The 24,552-nt window shown below is 42.3% G+C and overlaps 3 protein-coding genes across 8 annotated transcripts in view; 2 read left to right on the top strand and 1 right to left on the bottom strand.

Moving 5' to 3' along the window:
- RAB30 (RAB30, member RAS oncogene family) overlaps window positions 1-10,175 on the top strand; it is a 48,242-nt gene extending 38,067 nt beyond the window's left edge. For all 5 annotated transcript variants that reach the window (XM_027677487.1, XM_027677485.1, XM_027677484.1 and 2 more), the window contains one exon: window positions 1,668-10,175. In XM_027677487.1, coding sequence (XP_027533288.1) covers window positions 1,668-1,918 — 251 coding nt within the window. In that variant the 3' untranslated portion in view covers window positions 1,919-10,175. The remainder of the gene's footprint in view (window positions 1-1,667) is intronic.
- A 4,651-nt stretch (window positions 10,176-14,826) lies between these two features.
- Window positions 14,827-22,750, bottom strand: DDIAS (DNA damage induced apoptosis suppressor). The gene is made up of 5 exons (XM_027677483.1): window positions 22,531-22,750; window positions 21,670-21,798; window positions 20,524-20,685; window positions 19,376-19,493; window positions 14,827-17,606 (listed from the first exon to the last, which is right to left on the bottom strand). Exons 2-5 carry the CDS (start codon window positions 21,780-21,782, stop codon window positions 15,060-15,062), a joined length of 2,940 nt encoding a protein of 979 aa, XP_027533284.1. The 5' UTR covers window positions 21,783-21,798; window positions 22,531-22,750; the 3' UTR covers window positions 14,827-15,059.
- Window positions 22,751-23,171: 421 nt separating this feature from the next.
- Window positions 23,172-24,552, top strand: part of PRCP (prolylcarboxypeptidase) — a 42,937-nt gene continuing 41,556 nt past the window's right edge. Inside the window, exon 1 of one of the 2 annotated variants that reach the window (XM_027677482.1) lies at window positions 23,172-23,406. In XM_027677482.1, coding sequence (XP_027533283.1) covers window positions 23,281-23,406 — 126 coding nt within the window. In that variant the 5' untranslated portion in view covers window positions 23,172-23,280. The remainder of the gene's footprint in view (window positions 23,407-24,552) is intronic. The other variant, XM_027677481.1, reaches the window with a different exon arrangement.

Here is a 24,552-nt window from a genome sequence, read left to right as displayed (position 1 = left end):
AGCTGGTGATGACTGCAGGTTGCTGTACCCCATAGGAGTGGGACAACCAGTCTTGTCTTAAATGGTCAGGATCTGGGAACCACATCAGGATGAGGTGGTTGCGTGGGTCATAGCATTCATAGGTGGGGCAGAGCTGGAAAACTGGATAATTTTGCATGGATTTTAGGGAAACTAAAAATAAATAACTGAATGTTATATTGATCTGTAGAGCTTCAACTCAAGACAAAACAGACCTCAGGCCATCTGTTTGCTATAAGCAAGGGGAAGGTTATTTTGCCTACCCATGCTTTTCCATACTCTGCTTTCAGCATTTGATAGTCAGGATTTGGCTTTTAAGGGTCCAAGAATATATAAAGAACAATGGAAAAATAACTTGGGGAAAGCCAAAAAGTTTCATGCTGCAGTGTTGATATCACCTTTAATAGTTTGTTGTCTAAGTGAAAAAGTCTAGGTAATTGTAAAGACTGTTTAATGTGTATTTGAAAAAAAATAATTCTTTTGAGTTTTACATGCCCCAGTGGTATTTCAAGTGAGCTGTGGGGTTCATAGAGCTTCCATACCAGAAACTCGTACTCCTTGAGTATGGCCTGGGTACAAATGGGCAGAAATAATTATTATATGATTAACAAATGTACACATTAATTTTTTAGTGAACATTAAGTTAATTGCCAGCATCTACAGCGCAACATATAAAACATATTTTAGTCATAATTCACACGTTGAAGATGGTGACACCCATAAATCACTTGTGTTGGGTGGTAATCTGTTTAGGAAGGTAACTTCATTGAATGTAGTGGGTGCAAGAAACTGCATTCTTGGGAAAGAAGGCGATCTCATATGAGAGGAGGGCAATGAGACAAGGCTTGCTAGTGGAAACACCATCTTTTCCTCCCACTAGTTCTCACAAAATTGCTGGTAGGAGTGAGGCCAGGAGATGTTTCCTCCTGAGCCTACTGAGTCTGTGGACACAGCTGCCTGTTATTGCAGGTCCTGGTCTGTTATCTTCGTTGTAAGATTAACTTATGGCAGAAACATAATGTTTGAAGTGAAGTGACCAGTAGTAGTGTATAATCATATCAGATACTTGCTTGAGGCTGTAATCAGCTCTCTGCTCAACTGATCTCTCTGAAGCAGAGGGTTGGTTTCTCGCCTCGCCTCACTCTGTAAGTGCCCCCCAATCCTGTCCCTCTTCCAGCCTCCACAGCCAAATCCTATATGGGAATATTGAAATAGGAAAGCTGTCTTCCATGCTGGGCTTTTTTTAAAAGCTTGTAACATGATAAATATCACATTTAGTGTCTTGTATGCTTTAATTGACATTTTAAGTGCTCCTCGGAGCAAGGACAGGAGAATTTTCAATAGATATTAAAATGGAAATCCTTTAATGTTAGTTGATAGCACCAGTGCATCTGTTTGCTGCTAAATTAGAGCTAACTAACTTGAACGTTCATAAGGCATATTTTATTAAATGCCCTGATATTAAATGAACTTGAGTGTATTGGGGAATCTGTTATTTGGAGGGGAGAGCAAGCACTAAGAGTTACATATCAAAACCACTCTCCATACATATATACAACAACAAACTCCTGTTTATTCCTTTTAAACCTCAGTTTGTCTTGGTTTTGAAGTCAAACTAATTCCTTTTCTAAAATATTTTATCAATACAGGTAATAAGATTGATTTAGCTGATAAGAGAGAAGTCTCCCAGCAAAGAGCTGCAGAGTTTTCCGAAGCACAGGACATGTACTATCTGGAAACGTCAGCAAAAGAATCGGATAATGTGGAAAAACTCTTCCTGGACTTGGCCTGCCGGTTGATCAGCGAGGCACGACAGAACACCCTTGTGAACAATGTCTCATCCCCCCTACCAGGAGAGGGGAAAAGTATCAGCTACTTGACTTGCTGTAATTTTAATTAAAGAGCTGACATGTGGGCCATGGGCCAAGAGGATTTTTTTTTTTTTGGTGGGATTTATCTGCTTGAAAGAATTCCTGCCAATCTGACCCATGTGACTTACCCTGAGTCAGGTTTCAGTGCTGGAAACATGGCAGGCTGATGGCTCCAACTACATGGCAAGGTAGCAGGGTTTAAATTTCATTTTTCTCAAAGTCTGTGGAGCAGGTCAGGAAAGGAGGAGTTGCACAAGTCCTTCATGTAATGCAGAACATGAGCTGTTTTGTTTCCTTCTATGGGAGAGTAGACCAGCTTCTCTTGAAGATATTGAAGAGATCAAAATCTGTCTTACAGAACAATGTGTTTGATTGTTTTTAAAGTTAAAAAAAAATAAGAAAAACCCCAACAATGAATGCTGACTTTGGACTACACTGGCAATCTTCCAGACTGTCAGTGAGTGAGCTCTTAGGACATGTACATAACGTCTGCTCATCTGTCTTCATGGAGGACTCTGGTGTTTGAAATAGTGTTATGTGTCTCATCTACAGGCACTTTCATGAACGTGGGGAAAAAAAAGTTATGTATATCAACGTTTTCAAGACTGAAGAAAACATGGATACAGCTCAGTTGCTCCCTTTGGTGCTAGCAGTTCAGCAGTTATTCCATAGACCAAACATAGTCTTACTACATTACTGTTCTCTGAATGTGTAACTTAGACTGGTTAAGAAAAAAACACTAATAAGCACTGTTCATAAAATAAAAAAATCTCATTACCTCTTTTTCTAGGCCTGAACATAGGGGAAAGGACTGTGCTCTTCTTTGATATCCAGCATAGGATGACAAGAGTTTCCAAAAATAAAAATAAATAAATAAACAAACCATTAGTCATGTCCTACTGTAAAAAATTAACCTTAGGAAAGATCATTGGTGAACTTTGAAAAAGTGCACCAGACATGACCAAAGTCTTGTGCACACATGGATTGTTATAAGGGTTCAAAGAAAGCACAGTTTGAAGTGATGGTCTGCAATATGTCCAGCTTAAAAATAAAGCTTGTAGATACTGTTGTTGTTGAAAGGCAAGAGTACAATTTTGTAGAGGTTTTTTTTGTTTGTTTTTAATGCTAAGTGGAAATAGCAATGGGTCGCAAGTAGTATCATTCCATGTCTAACTCATCCACCTCTCACCTTGTGGAACTGCTCTCAAAGATGCTCTTGAAGGTATCTTCTTGGCATCCAGTCTCTACTAGAATAGCTTTCAGGTTCAGGGCTGTAGAGTCATTTTATTTCCTTGATGCTTTGTGCTCTTAATCCCAAACTCCAGTGTACATGTAATTGTTTAGGCAATTTCTTCTTACAAAATACCTGAAGTCAAAGCACTACGGAGTTTGTGGTGTTATTCCACCTCTACTGCCATACAATGCATCGCAAATTTACAAGTTGCGTTAAAGTGAAATCAAAAGATGGTGAATGTGCACATAATTATATTTGGAAGTTTGACTTCAGTTTAGCTAATTGGGGTAAATCTCTTCTGGCAATTACATGGCTGTCATATGCTGCAGTTTAGAGTTACTCAATATTATTTGGCTTTTACTGAAGATTATAACAGGGCTTCTATATTGACATAAAAAGCTGCCAGCAAGTACTTCTTGAAAAAAACAACAACAATGACAACAAAAGGCATTTTAAAATGTGCTTTTTTTGTTTCCTGGAAAGGCTTCTTTGGGCTTTATCATGTTGTGCCTTTGATACATAATGGGGAGTTGACTCTGTGTCGGGGGGGAATTGATGTGTCATATGGCCATTTTTAATATTTTCTTGCTATTTTTAGGCCACTTTTATGACTAGTGGTAAAAAGGAAGATGTAGAAGTTGTGGTATGAAGCTTGTTTGTCATTTAGGTAACACTTAGCCAAGAGCTTCTGTGAGTGTGAGGAGATGGGAAACACATCATCTGCTGCTCTGGCCTGGTCCTTTTCAGTCTCTGCTCATGTTGTAATCTGGAACATTTAGAAATGTGTGGGATTTGGTGGCTTCTGCTGTGTTGGACCCTGTGATACAGCCTGTGCTGACAAAGACAATGTCTTGAGCATTCCCCAAATTGCCAAATGCAACCTTGTTTGAGCTTGTGAAGAGCACCCAACTCAGAGACAGCTGCTTCTGTACAGCTGTTAGGTAGTTCCTTATAGCAAGGCTGAAGGTTCTATGTCAGGTAACACTCAAGTTAAAAATCAATACTAGGTGCATTTAATTTGTAGTTGTTCTTACTTCCCTGATGCTGGACCTATCAGCATGTAATTGATAACAAATAGGACTGGGCTCTTTGGTTGAGTTAATCAAGGAGGAAGGAGACTGCCCACTAAAACATCCATGGGTTTCTCAGCCTGGTTTCCAAAAGGATCAAAGCTGGGCAGGTATTCTTCATCCCTACTGAGTACCATTATAAATGCATTTTAAGGTGCTCCTTGCATCACTTCTGGAGGTGGAATTCTAATGCATTAACATGACTGAACAAGCTGAACTGTTCAAATAGCAGAAACTGCTAACTTTATTTTTTTGGATATTTATTTTGAGGTTTCTAGAAGCCTAAATCTCTTTTTCTAGTGCTTTCCTAATCTGTAGGTGACTATTTGGAGACTAGCCTACTACCAACCTCAAAGCATTATTTCTTTTTATTGCTAGCAAATCTTCATGTAAGGACTCGATCTTCAAACAGTGATTTTCTTTTGGGGCGGGGTGGAGCACTGCAGTTGGCCTAATGTTCTCCACTCAAATTTGAACTGGCTCCTTTCTATGTTTATTCTGTGTATACTTGAAAACTTGAAAGGAAACAATGATGGTATGTGCAACATTTTACAAGGTCATAAGCCAAAGCTGTAGTTGGAGACTCACCTCTTTTTCTGACTTTTGCAAACACACCTCTTGTTGAAGAAGTGGTATTGTATTGTAGTAACTCCTTTGCTGGAGTTACTTTTGTACACCTTTGAGTATCTCTGGAGTGCATACAACCTGCCTTTCCTTGTAGCACTGAGGGCTTATCTTCTACAGTCTGATCCACTGCTGAAGGCTTCCCAACTGGAAGAGGAGCTTTATTGGCTGGTAATGACAACTTAGTGGTGTGACATAGTGATCAAAGTCTTGAAAAATAAAAGAACATAAAATAAATACAAATCCCAATTATGTGATAATCAGCTCACCAACTAAACAACTTGCTGGATTTTTGAGAGAACTGTCAGTAAAAGCCTTGTGATGCTTGCTGGATCAAGCGTCCAAAAGTCATGCAGAATTGATGTAATGGGTCCAAATTTGATTGGGCATGTTCTCTACTATCAAGAGAGCCAAGCATTACTTCTATTGTCATTGCTGGATTTTAATGTATTTTCAGAGCAATATATTCACAGCCATGAAGTAATCTTATTTCTGGGTGAATGTTAATTTTTATAGTAGTCTTATGACAAGACCCTTTCTTGGCATTTTTTAGCACAATGATTATCTCCAAGCAGAAGACAATATTGGATGGTCAACAGGTATTTGCTTAGTCTAGCAAGCCTATTTGCAGAGATTAGTAGAAGCATCTTTGAAAACTAGATGGTCTAAACTCTGATTTCCAGTGCAACCACTGATTCAGTCAAGCTGATCTCAAGTAAACTAGAAAACATTCTGTGCTTCAGATCACTGGGTGTGAAAGTGCTTGCTGGTATTTTGCATTGGATATTTACAGCTAAAGTTTGCTAAGACAAGCCATGACTCCCTTCTATTCCTATTTGTGTTCCCTATGAAAGTGCTAGGGAAAAAAAAAAGCCCTTCAGGTCAAAGAGATAAGATGGAAAAAGTGAAATTATGAACAGTTTAAAGAACGGGAATGCTGGGTGCCTCCTCCTACCTCAAACACTGAAGTCTTCATTTGACCTAGAGATAAGTTGTTTGAGCATACAGTTCAGATATGTGTTTGTGCTGAATGCTAAATGGCTTTGTGATTGTTATTTAATGAAAACCACACATGACAAATTGTCAGGCAAGATACTTTGTTCTTTGCTGTGGAACACATGAAACAGCCCTTAAAATCTGTCAGCCTGCTGGTGCTGTTTGTCTTTTTTTGAAATGGCTGAATTGGTAACAATTGGCTCCTTCTAGTCTAGGTTCAGCAGTTAATGGCTATTGAATTCCTTCAGCATCAGTAATAACAGCAGCAGACTGAGGTTGACACAGGAGACAGTGATTTGAAAAGAAGGAAAGTCGAAATTAGTGATGCAGAAGCACGGTAGGTGCACACACGTGGGACAACAGGCTTTCCTGAGCTTTTACTGACAAGGGATGCAATTAGTTATAGTCAAACCCACTGGGTTTTGCCTTGTTCATTATCCCTAAGGACTGCTGTTTGTCCAGCTGCTTTTCCACTTGTCTTCTCTTTTCAGTATGAAGAGCTGTCTGTAAATCAGGCTGAAATGTTGAGCTGGCATGATTCCTGCAGTCAGCGACTGAATTCAGTTGGAAAATAGGTGAAATTCTCCAGCTGTTAAAATAGGCTGAGTAAACGTGCAGGATAGGCTGCCCGTTGGGGACCTGTGGTGCTATTGGGGTCGGATATGGCTGGAAGCACTGTCACAGAAATCCTCTCCTGGCTGTGGGGCAGAAGTGCTACAGCCCATTGTGCAAGGGGAAGATGACTCTGTGGAGCAACAAATGCAAAGTAAAGAGATGATTCTGCTTGCTCAGGATTTTCTCCATCCACTCCACTTTTAAAATTGCATCTGTGGATTAGGTTTTGATTGGACTTTCATTAGGGATGCTTTGAAATTGAGTATAGTCTGAAATTCTGCATTCTTTTACTTTTAATGTTAAAGCACCCAATATCCTTATGTGGGTGGCTCCTACCAACAAAGTCATTTTTGAGTTAATTCAGTTAGAAAAAGGTGTTTCTAGAGGAAACTTTGCGAATTCCCAGTGAGCAAGTATGGAAACTCTCTGTCCTTAAATGTACGTAAGGGCTCACCAGAAAACCCTAAGGAGACAAAGGAAATACTCTAATCAATTCTGATAGTGAAAACCACATGAAACATGTTATATCAAAATGTTTTCTTCCTCTGTTTATAAACTTTATTTGTTATCTGAACAAATTTGGATTTTGAAATCACCCTTTTTCCTTGCATCAAGTCTGTTCTCTTTTTGCTGTGGCTAATAATTGTTGTAGTTACTGTTCACAAGCAGCAAAGGATCAACATGATGAGTGGTGGGGAAACTAGCTTGATTTCTTACAAAAAAGTAGTGCATCCTAAGCAAAGCAGCCTAAACTACAACTGGTCATGTCTTTGAAATGCAATCATCCACTGGAGTTGTAGTTAAATGTACCATAAATGTTACTGATCTCACATCTGCCTCAGTTTAGGATTTATCTTGGCTAGGAAAGACAACAGGGTAATCATGCTGACCGTGATGCAAGGCTCCCAAAGCCCGCTGCCTTGCTCTGACTTACCTCGGTAATCACCACCTCACTCTACTGACCCAAAGTCGCCTTTGCTGTACTATACTCTATCCAGCTGGGGTAGATCACTGGCTGTCATCACTCATGGATGCCATTACACCCTTTCCCCTCATGTGAACAAGCTGTAACTTAAACCAGAAGTAAAAACTATCCTGTGTGAGTTGAGGATCTTTGTTTCTTTCCAAGTGGGAGACACACATCCAGAAAGAAAGCCTAATCTCTAAAGCTTGCTCCTCCAAATACGGTCAAGAGGTAACTGGGGAAAGATAACCCAGATACTGCAGAAATGAGATGGCAATGAGTAATTTAGGCTGTAAATGTTGTCAGTGAAACATTAGACTGGTTTTAAGAGCATAGTCAGGGTTAACAGCTCAGTTTTTCTGTCTGGATAAACAGGAGCTGGCTTTACAGTACTCAGAGATTGTTCACATTAATAACTTGCAATTAGCGCTTTGCGGATGTGACCACATTTGTTGAACTAGTTATCCTTTTTCAGTAACCTCAGAAGGTAATTTTAGCTCTGGTTAGTGCTATAATTAAACTCAAGAAGCAGATGCCACCTTTACATTTACACCTTTGCTTTTTCCTCTAATGCTTATCTTGGGATAACATTCCAAGGACATGCACTTGTGAGTACATTGTGGGGTGTCCCTGCTGAGCACCTTCTGAAGTCCAGTTCCCTGGTCCACGGGGAAAAAATGACATGGCTAAAACCTGTGTCGGTCATGGTTTTAGCTGTGCATGGTTCCCTGGAGCCTAGGGGATGTCAAAAGTACTCTTATGCTTTCACAGGCAGCAATCAAAGGCTCTGGTGTGTCTGGTGTCTTGAGAATGTAAATCTTGGCACTTTTCAAAGCTTTATTTCTCTTGTACCTCTCATCAGTGACTCTTCTTTCACAATACTGCTCATGCCTCAAGGACTGTGAAGGGAGGTCTCAGACTGGGTTGCATGATGTCCTGATTGCATGAACCACTGGCTCTCATTCCTGCTTTGGTTAGAAGGAAGAGCATCAGTGGCTCATCTTCTGTGCCACCTCAAGCTCCTTGCTACGGACATAAAGTTAATAATTCAGTAAGCCCATTCCAGCTAGGGCACCCTTTAAGGAATGTGTCCTTTCCTATGGGACCAATACAAGAGATTCAGATGTTAAGAATGAGGGGAAGGGATCGGTACAAGTGAGCAGGTGGATGCTGCTCTCCAGCCAGTGAAACTTAGGGCTGCATGGAGGAGAGTCATTCTGAGCTGTCGTGGGGGCAGTGGTGTGAAAATCTCCGAGGGGCTGGGTTGCATCACTGGCATGAGCTTTAGTAAATGTAGTGGCCACAGTGTCCCCCAGCAGCCAAGTCTTTACAGAGGGGCAGGCGGAGGAGAGGGAATGCTGTTTTTACATTTTAATGGAGTGAGAATAAAATACTTGGTCTGTGGTGGGGACAGCTGCCATGATTTCAGGCATTGCAATTGCCTCAACTCCTGCAGACTGTTTGGAAGAAAGGGTTACCACTCACCCCCACATACAGCCAGCACTGAAGGAGAAAAACTAACTTCTGAAGCCAACATTTTAGTGGAGAAAAGGCCATGTAATGAGAGTATGGAGCAAGCCCAGCGCTTGTTGCTATGCTGATTTGGAGTGACAAGTATATCTCTGGATATTAGGGAAGTAGTTTAAAATATGCCATGGTTTTCAGCATAATAAGATGCACTGCAGATATGCTACATCTATTTTATTCTCCACAGCTGTTTACAAAAGGAAAAAAACAAACAAAACCCACGAGATTGGAGCAGCTGCAGTCACTCAGCTGTCAATATGGGACACGGCTCTTTCTGCTTTTTTATTTCCACTTCACTCTGTTCTGCTGCACATATTTGGCTGTTCTGTGAATTTGCAGATCATGAGATTTTTTTTCAAACTGCCTTTGATCTATACAGGAAGACTCACCCAGCTCTCATTTGAATTCATTAATACTTTGAGTAGGCATTTTAATTTTATGTTTACTGGCTTGTTTCCCTTTGTAATGTTATCTAACTGACAAGTTTGTTGTGCTCTGCATTACCTTTAGGTTTTTGAAACTAAAACATTTCCTCTTTCCTGAAAGCTATGATAATTTTTAGAGATGCTACAAAGGCATCTCCTCAGGAGAAAATCTGAATTACCCTCAGCTTTGATTACTATCAAATCAACATTGAAGCACGTAATTTTTTTTACAGCATGAACAAAGTATGTTTTATACGATCAACTGTAGTTTGAATTGTACTTTAAAAATCTGCTTAAGAACTAACAACAGCATTTTGTTTGCAATTCCCATGCCAGGGAAGTCACAGCATTAAAGGAATTTCTGGGTTGGAGTTTTTCCCACAAAGCTCTGCTGTCTTTTCCCCAACAGTTTTGAATTTAGCACAATATACAGAATTTCAGCAAGAACCCTGATTCTTAAACATGTGGCCAGAAGGATGAAGAGGGAATGTGTTTCTTGTTGATCAAGCACAACCATTTCAGTGGAAAAAATGCACTACAGCTGGTCAGACCATTGATCTCGCTGTTGGGGTAGTGCTGTCTTTGGGGAGGGTATAGGTGTTAGCAAATCACCAAACTGTGAATCATTGGCTGTCAGAAGCATTTGGCTTGTCTCTTTAAGTTCTTGTGGTCAAGTGTGGTACAGTGGGCTTGAGAAAGGAATGTGTTTTGGATGACCAGGATGATGAATGTATGATGCTTCATGTTTATTTGTAATGTCCTTTTTTATACTTAGAAATTGCTTACATGTGTATCTGTATGTAAATAAATGTTTAATCCTTTCCACTTGGTGTTTGAAGTGTTTGATTTGTTTGGTTTTTGATTTGAAGTGCAAAGCAAAGTTGCCTTAAATACAAGGTATTCACTTGACATGATGTTGCATCAGACCAACAAATGAATGGCTGCTAAGGGTTTTCTGCTTGGGTTGAGCATGCCAAGGCTCTTGCAGCATTGACACCTCACAAGAAGAGCAGATGTAGAGCTGCTGCCCATGGGAGTGATGTCCCTTTTCACTAGAAGAGAAAAAAAAGAATTATTTAAACCAGGAGAGATCATAGCGGTTCGAAACGCCAAAGAAATGCCGGTATCAGTCACTAGAGGGTGGTCTTCGACAGAGGCACCATCCCAATCACTGTCGTTGCAAACCTGTAGCAGGCTAAACTCTTGTCCTAAGCACGGTGTTAGGTTTGTGTTGAATAAAGGTGATGGTTGGATGCTTCGGTTGTCTTTGATTCTTTGTCCCAGTGACTTTTTTCTCCTCAGTCTTCAACTTGCTCTTTTCGTGCCCGTTGAACTCCACTGGTGTTCCCCAAAGACCTGCCTTCCTGAAGGCCTAGAATTCTTTTGGACAAGATCTCTCATTTTAAGCCTTTAGTCTTTTGGTAAATATTTATAAAATTTGTGCTCGGACTCATTCTGGGGATCAGGTTTCCTCCCCTGTGCTTTGCTCCACTTCAAAGATGTGCTAACAGTTATGCTGAGGAACAAGCTGTGAAGCTTGAAGAAACCATGTGTCTTTTATTGCCTCTTCCACTGACCTTGAAGCTCCTTCCTTGGTCAATGTCTGACATGAGTGCTGGACCATCTGCTCTGTGTTCCCCAGGAAGCTGGCAATTTGAGGCACTGAGAGAACAGAGACATATTTGGATAGTGAAAAGTCCCTGCATGCTTCTAGGAAGGAATGGAACAAAGGGAGGAGAAGGAAACATCCTTAATACTCAGACAGCTTGGGAGGTGAGTAGAGGGATGGAGTGTGTTGCCTGTGGGGGTGAAGGCTGGAGAAGGGAGACTAATCTCTTCCTGGGGAAAAGTAAAGGGCAGGTGAATAGTAGCAGCCCTTCCTTGCAAGGAGTCTCTAACCAGTGGGATGTGCAACCTTCTTCTTGCTCATCAGGTGTAGTAGTAAGGGCCAGCCCGTGCCAGGCTTTGCTGTGGGTGAAAAGGATTGTGAGCACACAAAGGCACCCTGTAAAAAGCAAACAAGCTGCCCAGGGGAAAAAATGCAAGACTGACAGACTACAGGAAAAAAACCAAGAGAGCTTTTACTGCCTCTCTTCCACCCTCTCATGGTCAATCTCCATACCGAGCACATGAGGAGCTCTGTCCCGAAGATGTCACCTTGCTGACAGGGGCCTGTCACACAACAGTACTTTTTCCTCTCACTCTGTGTGCAGTCCTCTTGCACAAAGCGCTGGAGATCTGACTGCCCTGCATTAATTTCAATGGTATGGCACAGAAAGTCCCACCTAATTTAAAATCTAGTCTTGATTTATGGATTTCTATGCAAAGGGATTCAATCACAAAGTCAGTATGCATTTCCAGGAGTTTTATTACCTTCAGAATTAAACATGCTGAGCTCTAGTCTTTTTGTACAAGCTTATAATTATAATCACATCAGCTTGCACCAAAGCTATCACTTACCATAGTACGTGAATGAATTGTCTGCTGAGAAAAATCACTCATGCTGGACCAAACATTTCATGTCAAGATGCTGTCAGGTGTATGATGTAGAAGCTCTGGCAGTGTTTCATAGCTGCATCAAGTCTCTGGCGTATCACTTGGATCAGGCCTAACCACTGTGATAAAGTGGGTGTCTGTCTAGTTCATCACAAGGGAGTGCTTAGAGAGCCAATGATAACTGCAGTTTCCTACTATGTGCTGTACTAGAAACAACTAGTTTTCAAGTTTTATGATGTCTTAAAACCTTTTCTGTATTGCCTTCCCTGTGCTCAGTGATTTGAGTATGAGTAATGTTGTCTTTCCCTTTATTTCTTCTACATAAGCTATAAATGCAGATTTACCAAGGCAGGCAACATTTCTTACTCCTTTTCCACTTGCCCCAAGGATTCATCAAGTAGGATTTTATTTGCAATAAATAAAATCTTTTCAACAGGCATAGCATTGGTAAATACAGGTACAGGCACAGGCCTTCTCACTTGGCCTCACCCTGAAGCCCTGCACTATCCTGACTGAAGCAACCATGGTGCAGTTCTGGTGCACTTGATTTGCTGTCAAATGCAGGGCTAAAGCTCTGCTGGGTAAGTCATCAACAGTTTGCAAAGTCTATATGGCTTCTGCTGTTACCCTCATGTCCCTTTGGCTGTGCCAAGAAGCCTTGATTATGGAGCTGTTTGTCCCTTGCAGTGCAGCATTGCTGTGTTGGGCAGCAGTGGTGTCACTGGCACCACACTTAACAAGTGACTCCATTTGCAGGCATGATGTTTGTGGTTACTTTGGTCAGGGAATCACAGAATGGTTTGAGTTGAAATGCTCTTACAGATCATCTTGTTCCAACCACCCCTGCCATGGGCAGGGACACCTTCTACCAGACCAGGTTACTCAGAGCCCCATCCAGCCTGGCTTTGAACACAGAGCCAGGGATGGGGCAACCACAACTTCTCTGGGCAACCTGCGCCAGTATCTCACCATCCGCACAGTGAAGGATTTCTTCTGCATATCTAAAGTAAATTTTCCCTCTCTCACTTAAAAACATCATCAATTTATCAATTAAACATCATCAAATTGTGATGTCTAATTCTGCTCCTTTTTGCCTCTTTCTTTGCTATTCCTTTCTCTTTTATTTAACATTCAGGGACTGTGGGGATCTAGGCTTGGACTCATAAGAAGAAATCTTGAGCCTCTTTCCACTGCCATCTGCTGTTGCAGCATCCTTAAACACTGGGAAGAAGTTTTGGGGAGTGCTTTAGTAACTTGCAGGGTAGGACAGTGAAAAGATGGTAATTTAGGGCCTCCAGAGTTGGGCTCCCTGCTCTTATGTCAGGCAAGTCTTTGAACCTGTGCCTAGGTTTCCTCAACTGTAAGTAGTGAAAAAAACCAAACCAACAAACCAATGCTGAGTTGAAAAAGCTTCTTTGTAAAAGCTTCTTTGTAAAGGGAATTTACCCGTACAGACTTGCTGCTTGCTGTTTTCTTTGGTCAGCCTGCAGTCTGAGTACACCCATACCCTTGCAGGAGAGGCTGTACCTCATTTATACCCTGCTCAGCTGCAGAAGCAGCTCGTTTGATTTCAAATACTCTTCTCCTTCCCATCCCTCAAAGGGAAATGCATTTGATTAGAAGGTGCAGAACTTAGGGTAGAAACTGAGAAACTAAAAAGGTTTACCTATATGCTTTGTAATGGTGATCCATGCTAAAAATAGTAGGTAAGGGACAAGGTGGCAAAAGTAAATGCCCTCATACTTCCCCAAGTTTCCTGAAATTAATCTTCTACAATTATTTCGTAGAAGAGATATGAAGGTACACAAAGATTACAGCTCAAATTCCAAAAGTGTTTTTTCCATCTATCCCAAACATGGTTTCTGTTGGCTGCCTTAGGAAGGTCCTGGCGAACTTGGTGGTCTGTGTGGATGCCTCACTGAGGTACCTATTGTGAGACTAGGGGACTGTGAAGTTAGAGAAGCCCTTCAGTCACACGTTAAACTCTTCTAGCCCTGAATCCAGCAATGATCAACACCACATAGTGAGTAAAACACACAGGAACAAAATGAGCATGAAGTGATACATTCCCACAATACTCTTCTAACTTCCAGCAACGTCTGCCCCTCAGGTTTCCTAAGGCAGAAGTGCTGTCTTTATAACCTGAAAGTGCCTTAGATACTAGTATTGATACAATTTGTTCCTTGCATGCTGAGACACAAAACTCTTCTGAACAAACACTGAGTCTGGGGCTTAAGTAGGTGCAATAGAAATGAGGTGAGGCCTCAAACACAGGAATGCAAAAATGTCCACCTTGCAGCTGAGAATGAACCAAGTAACCCCTCCCTGTCACCAGTCACAATGTAAATGGTGCACATTCATTTTATGCCTCAAAAGAAAAAATAACAAGTCACAGCAGGAACTTTTAGGTCTGCTTCTGGTTCTACAAGTGTGATGGTGCATCCTCTCCAGCCCCTTTGAGCTGCACTATGACCTTAAAAACACTCATTTGCAATAAAATGTCAGTTTTTCAGGCTGACTCCTGTGCTACCAGATTCCCACACCCTTCTGCAGGACCTGACATACAAACTTGCAGCAACACATCCAAGATTTCTCTATTCAATGATCCTAAATGCAGCTGTTTTGGGTGAGGGATATGGAAGACCCCAAAACAAGGGAAAGGCACTGCCAGGAATCTGCCACTAGCAGTCTTTAACTTGAAAAATCTTACAGGAAAACTGGGACCTGCTACCAACCTCTCAGGATGGTGCCCTCCCCCCAATTCAAGGCTGTCACAAGATCCAAATGGGCTCAAAGACAAGGCACCCATCTAGCATTTGAAATTTTTCTATGAAAACTTGGCCTTTCTCCACAGAGTCTCATCAGGTAATAAGCTGGAGTGGACACGGACTCCAGGGCTGGTCTTGTGGTGAAAAGACAACAGTGCAACATTAAAACACTCCACTTTACCTGTACTCGATAAAGCAAGATCTATTCAATACTCACACATTTACGAAAGTTTTTATTGCACATTCTCGAGTTAATTTACAATAAAATAAAGTAACTGCAAGCTTTGATTTTCCCCATTTCTGTGGTACAAACATCTGCAAATAAACACAACTCATCTTAGCAAGACATATGCCAACAGGTAGTTGTTAAATAGTTCTTTTATCCTGCTGGATCCTTCCCAGAAGTTTACAGAAATAATTAAAAAGAACACAGCATTGAAATATGTTTTTTCTAGTATTTTGGCTTATTGGAAAAAGGGGTCCGTGCTTGGAAGAACAACTCAGGAGACCAGCCAGTCGGCCTTTCCAATATACCTCCTGAATAATTTCCACTTGAAAGGTGATTCTTGCATTCTGAAGGGGAACAAGTTTCCAGGACTGTATCTTTCAAAAACAAGGCATTGGTGACACCTGCAGATAAAGGAGTTCTTACAATACTAGCTGTGTCCCCAGGGCTTAATCTCTCATTTTGGGCAAGATTTTCATAATCTTCACTGTTCTCTCTGCTTTCAGGAACAGGATCCCTGCCAGTGTGCCCACAGGTGGATTGCAAGTCAGTAGCCCAGCACATTCTTTTGAAATTTAAAGGCACAGTTGGATTATGTCTTTTGTTTGAAGAGGGAGGGATCCACTCCTCAAAGTTGGCAGGCAGTTGGCTGTTAAGGAACTGCTGTGAAGCAGAGCTACTACTTTCTTTGTCTTCCCTGCTACTTGGCCTCCCACGTTTCACTAACTTGCCAGTAAGCTGCTGCAGCAAAGTGTTTTGAAAGGAAGATCTAGATCGCTTGCATTTGGAATGCACTTTAGTGGGATTTTTAGGGGTGAAGAGGGTGACAAAAGAGCTTCTTTCCTCCCCTGGCCACACTTTCTGCAGAGGTTTTGTCACAGGAGTCGACTGTGAATAAGGAACAAAGTCTTGAACACTAACTGAACTGCATTCTGAGTCATGAAAGGAGCAAGCTATGGGTGTACTGTGCTTACTAAAAGCACGAGGGGACCTGTGTAGGGATGAGCTCAGTTTTGAACTGTTACAAGGAACACCGCCAGGACAAAGCACCAATTCAAGAGCCGTGACCTTCTCTGTCAAAGTATCTTCCTGTATTAAAGAATTACATGCTTTATTTAGAAATTCTACAGGTTTTGATACCTCTCTTGCACTTGCATCAAAGAGATCAGCAGAAGCATTGTAGCTGCCTTCAGGGAAGATATTGTTCCATTGCACTTCCCGCCTTCTAACACTTTTGAAGGTATTATCTGACAGTTTTGTCAATGGTTTTAATTCTCTTTTATATATCCTACTTGTATCGTGGGGAGTTAGTGGAACAGAGTCCCAGGCTCCCGTGAATGTAAGATCTGTTTTTTGGCTTGGTGTAGAAGAATAATTTTCTTTATTTTCACAAGCAGCTAAATAGCTATCACGTGCAGAATGCACACAGGTAGTTGCCTTGCTCCTTTTTAAACAGGAGGTTTCTCCATGCAGACTAATAAAAGACCAAGATGAATCTGAAGTGTCACTATTTGCTTCTTCGGACTGCACACATCTGCTCTCAGAAACAGATGGCTCTGATGTAACCGGTGAGGACAGTGACACAAGAGGTAGATGGGGATTAGATATAAAGCAAGATGATCCACATTCCTTAATGATTGAAGAAAATACACCAGAGGAAGACTCACATTGTGACACCTCATCACTTGGAGGATTTGCATTCGACTGAAGACAAGCCAACAGTGTGTTCTCCCAACTATCATTCTCTGCGGGTGGCGAGAACCTCCCCGAGATGCTCCTTGGCAAATCACCAGCCACTGGGGTTTGCCTGGGACACGATTTGTTAAGATTTACACTCAACTTTCTATGTTCAAGAAGGGCATATTTGCCTGCATCAAGGCTGGGTGATGTTACAATATCCTTGTCATCTTCTATTCTGGCTAACAAATCATTTAGGCTTTCCGAGAACGGGAGCTCTTCCCAAAGCATAGAGCCCACCTGAGACACTCCAGCTATGGTTACATGATTAGGAGCTGAGGCACCTCTCTTGTAAACAAAGGATTTGTGGAATTTTTCTGGGTAACAATAATTTCTACTATTAGTCTTCAGGCAAATGTGTTTTACCTCAGATTCCAAGGGATGTTGTAACAACTTGGAACACTTTCCTTGTGAACATTCACTCCTTGGAGAGGGTACTCTCACCAATTTACCAGTTACAGAGATACTGTCAATCCAACTAAGCTGAGAACTTAAATCATTATCCTTCTCTTTATCTCCTTCCTTCACAGAAGAGCTGCAAAACTGTGAAACCCAAGGAGTTTGATTGCTGAGGCTTACACTGCAAGATTCTGCAAAGACAGGCCTCGCCTCTTCTTCATGCTGTTCACTCACCAGCTTTCCCACTTCCAGAGTGGGAAAGTCTTCCGCTGTTACCCAAGCAACAGATGAAGTCAGGCTGAAGGATTGTTGCCAGGACCCTAAAAAACTTTCTCTGCCACTAGACTGAACAAAACAGGAGTTTCTGTTCAGGCTAGACAAGCTGCTGAGCTCACTGAGAGGTTCATCCATTGGAGCTGATGATGCATCAGGTAAATATGAGGTGTTATTACCACTCCTGAGTTTTGCCGACTGCAGGAGATGATCTAAGTAGCTGATAACAGTAAAGCCAGTAACAGCAGCATTTGGCAGGAAGATCTGGCAAGCTGTAAGGTTTTTCGTACTTCTATTAGTTCTGGAACAGTTTTGCAAGATGCTGCTGGCAGCAGAACACCCTCCATCTTCCCTTGCACAACCCTGGGGGGGAAAGAAAACAAAGAACCAACCAACTTAGAAAAAAAAAATTAACATGTCTTTTAAGTCAGGCTTAAATTTAGGTCTCACTTTTTCTCAGGATCTGCAGGGAAGAGAATACAAAACAGTGTGTCACACAAAGCAGTCTCTGGGAAATAAGCACTGGCAATGGCTATAAAGGGCATCACAGTGAGAGGTTCTTTGCTTGTTGCAATGACACAAAGTTTTGGAGCTGGAAAAACAACCAAGAATTGTAAGAAAGGACTTCACAGAAAATTTTTTCCTCCCTTTAGGGCACTGGATGCTTCCGGGCTTCCTCCAGTGCAGTTCAGTGCCAACGGCTTGCTGCCTCAGGCCAATGCTTTTATCCAGGAGGCACTGGGCAGCACTTGAAGCAAAGCACTCTGGTGCCAGATACTTGACTTGGCAGCTCAGCTACCAAAGCCAGCATGATATTTTCTATGCACTACACCGTGAAAGGGAAATAAGCTATAATTTTTATCTTCTCAGATTTTTATGGAGAGTAGTGTTTCAGAGGAGCTTCAGCTGCAATACTTTATAAAACCTGCTTCTCTCTACACAGAAACTACAGGTGAAAAATTACATTTAAAACAGAGGGAATTATCTAATATCTTAAGTGGATAAACCCTTTCTCATCTACCCCTCAAGGTCTGGCAAAGCCAGAGGCCAAAAAGCAAATATAGTTATCTCCAACAACCCTCCTCCTCCCTGAATCTGTGTAAGGGTTGAGGCTGAAGGCTGTTAGCCAAGGACAACACCCTTCCAAGGCAAATCTTAAAAAAGTGTGGTAATCTGACTGAGTTTTATCTGAGAGGGTACAACTGTAGGCATAGCTGAACACAACTACACAGAAATGTCTACAAACAAGGGCTGAGCAAATGGTCTTTCAGTGTGTGTTCAGCCCTTGTGTGTGCAGCAGCAGCCATTTGATATGGCTGTTGATATGTAAGATTTGTAAAGGCATCAGGCACAGAGACCTGAAGAAGGGTTCCAGGCAAGTAAAGTTAATCCATTAAGTACTCCAACTTCCATTAATTAAGATGTTGTGCATTAGGAAAATCTAAACTCAGATACAAATATCATGATACCTGTGGGAGAGGAAAAACCCCTGCCAGGTAGTATTTAGTTGACAGATTTCATAAAATGAATGACTCATACCAGCACCACTTGAAGAGAACTCAGAAAACCGTTTCTGTGGAAGGATTACTAAGAACTAATATTTCAAAGTCTGTTAAACACATAGAAGAGCCACACATGCGGATGTTGAACAGCTGTACTTTATCAACAATTTGAAACATGCTCTTAAATCCAAAAATATTAAAAGGGTGCAGGGGGATGTGTTTCTCCTTACATTTCAGACACCAGGAGACCACGCAGCATGGGAAAGGTAGGGCAGTGCTTGGAAAGACAGTCTTGTTTCTTGCTTAAACCGTACATGGTTTTTTACAGACTCCAAGCTGTTACTGATATGCACAGGAGCTGGCACTGCTCAGGCTCTCTGAAAAGCACCCTGACAAGCTGTCAAGCTGACTACTGCCATTCAAGATGACTTTTGGATGTGACTCATCTGAAATAACACAGGAGTCTTGGGGAAAAGAAGCAGAAACATTCTCATGTCCTAGCCTTAAATCTTCTCAAATTCCCAAGAGATGTTGTACATGATGCATTGATAACTCAGTCTATACTCCTTATTGGCTACAAAACCTGGTGAAAAAAACTCATTAAAAGAGAGTAACATGGATTAAAATTACCTTCAATCCAAATATAAATCTTTTTCCAATGAAACAGGTTTCCACTGCTTGAACTAATGCTCCTGTAAATGCCCCTGCATTTGTTTCTCCTGACAGCTGATTGAAGTCTTGAATATACCTTGAGTAAAAACATACAGAAGTATTGGACTGACAAGGAAGCCCTATGTAGTATTTGAGCTGTACTATAGTGCTAAAGAGGACACGTGCTAAGGAGAAAATTTTGTGGTAGTTTAAACTAAACACAGAATGAAAACAGGAACCTATGAATTCGACTGCTTAGTTCACTTAATTTGTTAGTGAAATAGAAGTAAACAAAACAACCACTCTGAGTAGGTTTAATACACTCACAATTTTCGGGTGTTCCCTGTGTGGTTGTGATTTTTCGATGAACACAGTGACTATATAAGGCTGTCGATATGCTGCTATTGCTTACACATCCTTCCTGCCCAGACCTTTACAGCATGGCAGTATCCATACAAGGAGAAAAACTGCTTTTCATGGCTGACAGCAGTACAGTAGTGTAGGGCAGAATGCCTGCCATGAGTATATTATTAATGCCGCTAATATGGGATTAAAAAAGCATTTGTCTTTGAGCCAGTGATAAAACAAGGCACTGGAAAAATAACAGACTAGAGAAAGAAGCAGGGAATGCATCTGAATATCCTATCGAAGCAGTTTCACATTTCAGAAAATCTGAAGCCTATAATGTGCGTTGTCAGGCCCTGAGGACTAACAGGCGTTCTTAGAAATCCCTTCTCTCTAAAGGAGAATCTGGTCATACTAAAGAAAAGTCAAAAGTGCATCCAAACTGTTAAAAAATCAAAACCCAGAGGCTCTATCTCAAATAAAGAAGAAAGGACACAAGGAAGAAGCCAAACCAACCAAACTGTAAAGCTCACTTAGCTGCCTTCAACAGACAAGTGGAGGATTTCTTCTACTACCTAAAAGCAACCCTAGATGCAAAGGTTTCAGGGGAAAAAAAATAAAATCAAATTTCAGCATTTTCTCAAGGTGATTGGTACTAAGGAAATGCTGGAACACTTCAGCAGCTTCTTCCCACTCGTTTCCCCATCATCTAGGCTCATCTCAATGTTTTTAGGCTGAATAAAAAGCAGCAGCTATACGGTCAGACAGAATCCATTCCTTACCTCTGCAGATTTTCTGCGGTGACCCCAAAGAATGGATCTAAGCAACTTCCAAAAACAGTGATGTCAAACAAATCACTAGTGTCAGCAATCTTTAGGGACAATCTATATCTGTAGCTTGCATCTTTAGCTTCACCGGTGCAGCCACATTTTAGACAATTAAACCTGACAAAAGACAGTAAAAGGATAAAAAAGATTGAATGCATGAACTTCTGTTAATCACTGCTGAGGTAAGAAGTTACCAGCAGTATTACTACTATAATGTATCAAATATTCCATCAAAAGCTGTAAGATGTTTTTTCTTCTTCTGTACTTCCTGAGGCATTAATCTTACCAAACTCTCAGAGCAAGGTGTCCGTATCATGACAGAATGCCTCTGGCTTCTTTTACTAATGTATTAAATGCTACCCTCTTGTGAAATTGGAGAGTCGGTGGGCTTTGAGTGACTGTTGGGGTGTAATTTTCAATTCCCTACACTCTGATTTTTCAAGTTTTATTCTGGTTTGGGATTTTTCATCCTGCAGCATTAGTATAAATACCTAGGTTTAAAAAAAATCATCAGGACCCAGCACTGTCACCTTGTACTTCAGCATTTGAAACAACAGATATCCCTGCTTTACAAAGTCAGCTCCTTCCACTCAGTGCTGACATTCATTGATTTACTGTTCTTCACCCAACACTGCAATTAGAAAGGAAAGCTCACAAATTTCTGGACACACAGTCAGCGGAAGAGTCATACAGGACTACCTGGTGGGTTGCACATATAGAATGAGATGAAAAAAAAATCAAATCAGAATTTCATTTAGAGGGGCTTTCAGTCAATGCTTTCCAACTTAAGAACAGCATGAGGGACTGGACAGACTGTAGGGGATGCACTTGGAAGCCATTAACACACATCATTTATTCTGCTAAACTGTCCTTTGATATTGCATGGCACTGAATGCAATAGAATTCTCAGTCCACAATGATCTCCAAGCTGCTACTGGAATACAAAGAGATTCAAATAATGATAAGCAACATAAATATCTGAAATCAGCACTTTTTTCTACAACAGCTGGATTTTCACCAATTTCCTTCAACTTGTGTTCAGCTAACAGAGATTCTCCAAGTTAATGGAAAAGAGTTAATGATCCCCAAAACAGGACATACCTCCTAGAATCCAGTATCAGCCTAGATAAGCAGTTTTGACAGGCAGGATAGATGAAACAGGAATTCTGGATGGAAATCACAGAGGCAGCCAAAAGTCCCTTCACACTACTCATGTTCTCAGAGCTTCACCTGAAACGAGTAAGTTGAAATGATTTGAGGAGTTCTCATTTTATGAGATGTTAATATTAACTGCTTTTAGTTGGGTTGCTTGAACACTTTAAAAAACAGCCCTCAGGAAAAAATGACCATTGTTTGAATAATAACTCAATTAAAGTAACATCTATTATTACCCCTAATTAACTCTTTAAAAAGAGAAAAAAAAAAGGATGAAGCTACGTAATAAGAAGGAAGCGTTCACGGCATTGCACACTATTGCAGACAGATCATACAAATTCTCATTTGTATTTAGGGAATCTTTAGTCTAACTAACCTTGAATGCAGCACTACAGCAAATCACTTTCTGATTTTTTTCCTTAATTTAGAGTGAAGTCACAACATGAGGTTAAAAACTGAAATGATTCTACACTTGTAATTCTGCAAACACTGGTCTTCAACTCAGAACTAGAGAAACAAAGCTTACATTTTTTTTTTTACCTGCACTTTTAAAAGACATTAGAAAAAAACAAAAACGCATCCCAAAAAGCAGAAAACACTGCAAATATTCCATTGAAATACGAGGGATATAACGCAGCATGTAAGTGCTCACGCAGGTTCTGGCAAGGGTAAAGAGACTCAAGATCTGCAGCTCTATTTCTCTTTGGAAGAAATACAAAACTCGTTGTCTGGACACAAGTTAAAAGAGCACAGTACAAACAGATCTGTTTTACTTTAATTTTTTGTAATAAACAAACCAACCCAAACCTCAGCGCTCGGCCGGGGAACCACGAGCCCTCCAGCTGCTCCCGCCGCACTCGCTGCCTCTCGGCAGCCCCGCTCTCCCTGCGGCTCCCGCCGGTGCCTGGTGCCCCCTAGTGATCCTGCCGCCTCGCTTTCTCCCTGAGGAAAAGCAAAACACGAGTCGTTAACACGCCTCACACCCAGTTTTCCCCCCCTGAGCCTCCCTCCACTGGCAGGGCCGGGCCGACCCAGCCTGGCGGGGTCGGGGCTACGCTCGATGCCCCCGGCTCACCCCGGCCCTGAGGCCAGCGCGGAAGGGCGGAAGTGCGGGCTGCTGCGGGCCCCTGGTGGGGGCGGGACGAGGCGGCGCTCATCCAATCGTGACTCAGCGGGACGGCAGGGCGACCCGGCTCTCCCAATCACAACGCACGGAGGGGTCAGCGCGCGCACAAGACACGCAGCGCCGAGGTGGGCGGATCGCGTGCTCCGCGTAGCCAATCGCTGTCCCCTCGCGGGTAATCGCGCGCCCGAAACACCTGTTGAAGTGGCCTCAGCCAACCGCGAACGGGCGCGCGAGCTCATCCCCGACTGCCCAGCCAATCAGAAGGCTCCGCTGCTCAGTGCCCGCCCCTGCACGTGCCGGGCTGGCCCCGCCCCCCGCCGGGTCCCGCTCGGGGCAGCCCCGGCCGGGAGCGGGGCCAGGATAAAGCGCTGATCCTTCTCCTTCTCGTCCTCCTTCTCCTTCTTCTCCTTCTTCTCCTTCTGCCCGCCGTAATGCTGCGGCTCCTCCTGGTTCTTCCGCTCCTCGGCGCGGCCGGCGCCCTGCCCGCCCCTCCCCGCCTCCGCAGGGGCACCGCGCCGGCAGCTGGACCATACCGGACGCGCTACCTGAGCCAGCCGGTACCTGGGAGCCGGGGGTGGGCGGGAGGGGGTTTTCGTGGGCATGCGGATGGCATTGTCCACTGTCACTAGCCTCACTTGAGACATAGGTGGGACAGGACTATCCGCAGGTTTCTGAGTGTATCGGAACACTCCATTACTAATTATTTATAAAAAAACACTCAGTGCTCAGTCGCTTTGGTAAAATGCTCCAAGCCTTGAATATTCCATTTAAAAGTGCAACTATTTAGAGTATTAGGTAGTCTGCTCTCTTGCGTGTCTGTACACCGTATCCTGACAGCGGGGTCCGTATTCCAGCACATCCTGCTCGGCAGCGAGGGGCCGGGGACCGCGGCTGTGCCCTGGTGGTGTTTGCAAACATCAGCTGTGTGATTTATTTTGTTTTCTTTATCACAGAATGGTTCGGGTTGGAAGGAACCTTAAAGATCATGTAGTTCTAACCCTTCTCCCAGCCCTGGGCAGGGACAGCTTTCACTAGATGAAATATGGAAAAGATTTCTGTTACTAACCTGATCTTTGTCATCCTGTCTGTTCTCCCAATTTGTTTGCAAAATCCATAGCTCGTGGACAGAACAGAGGGCTCTGCAACACTGGCTTCAAGTGTTGGTTTGGTTTCCTTGGGTAAGACTTGGACCCCTGCTTGTTCGTAGGTTTTCACAAAAACAGTCAGCAGATCCTTTTGATGTGTTGAGGAAGATCTGTGTTGTCACCTCTGCTGTACCTGGTTTTCACGGGGGAGGTAATGGTTCCTTATACTGGGAGGTACAGTAAGGGAAGAGGATGTTTTTCGAGCATTCTCTTGATTTGTTTAGAATCAGGCTTGTCGCGTGCATCTAAATTTCATGCTCTGGTCTACATACGGAGTGGTGGGAAGGAGGTGTTTAATTCACAGGCATGGAATAATTTAGGTTAAGATCAAGTCCAGCTGTTAACCCAGCACTACCAAGTTCACCACTAACCACATCTCCAAGTGCCACGTCTACACTCCTTTAAACACCTCCAGGGTTGTTGATTCAACCACCTCCCTGTGCACCCTGTTCCAATGCTTGATAACTATGTCAGTGAATAATTTTTTGTTAATATCTTATGTAAACCTCTGCTGGTGCAACTTGTGGCTGGGCATCTTGGGTGATATGTGGATTGAAT

This window comes from Neopelma chrysocephalum, unplaced genomic scaffold (assembly GCF_003984885.1).
Source record: "Neopelma chrysocephalum unplaced genomic scaffold, ASM398488v2 Primary Assembly neopelma1_43, whole genome shotgun sequence".
Lineage (NCBI taxonomy): Eukaryota > Metazoa > Chordata > Aves > Passeriformes > Pipridae > Neopelma > Neopelma chrysocephalum.
The sequence above is the reverse complement of the archived record's forward strand: the minus strand, read 5'-3'. Positions and strand labels throughout refer to the sequence as shown.

What these genes read in the sequence shown, in the direction of transcription:
- DDIAS (XM_027677483.1), bottom strand. Translation starts at nt 21,782, where the DNA reads ATGAGTAGTGTGAAGGGACTTTTGGCTGCCTCTGTGATTTCCATCCAG. An exon ending in CTGATACTGGATTCTAGGAG is followed by an intron (nt 20,686 to 21,669) that starts GTATGTCCTGTT and finishes GTCTTTTGTCAG; the next exon opens with GTTTAATTGTCTAAAATGTG. An exon ending in ACCGCAGAAAATCTGCAGAG is followed by an intron (nt 19,494 to 20,523) that starts GTAAGGAATGGA and finishes TTTTTACTCAAG; the next exon opens with GTATATTCAAGACTTCAATC.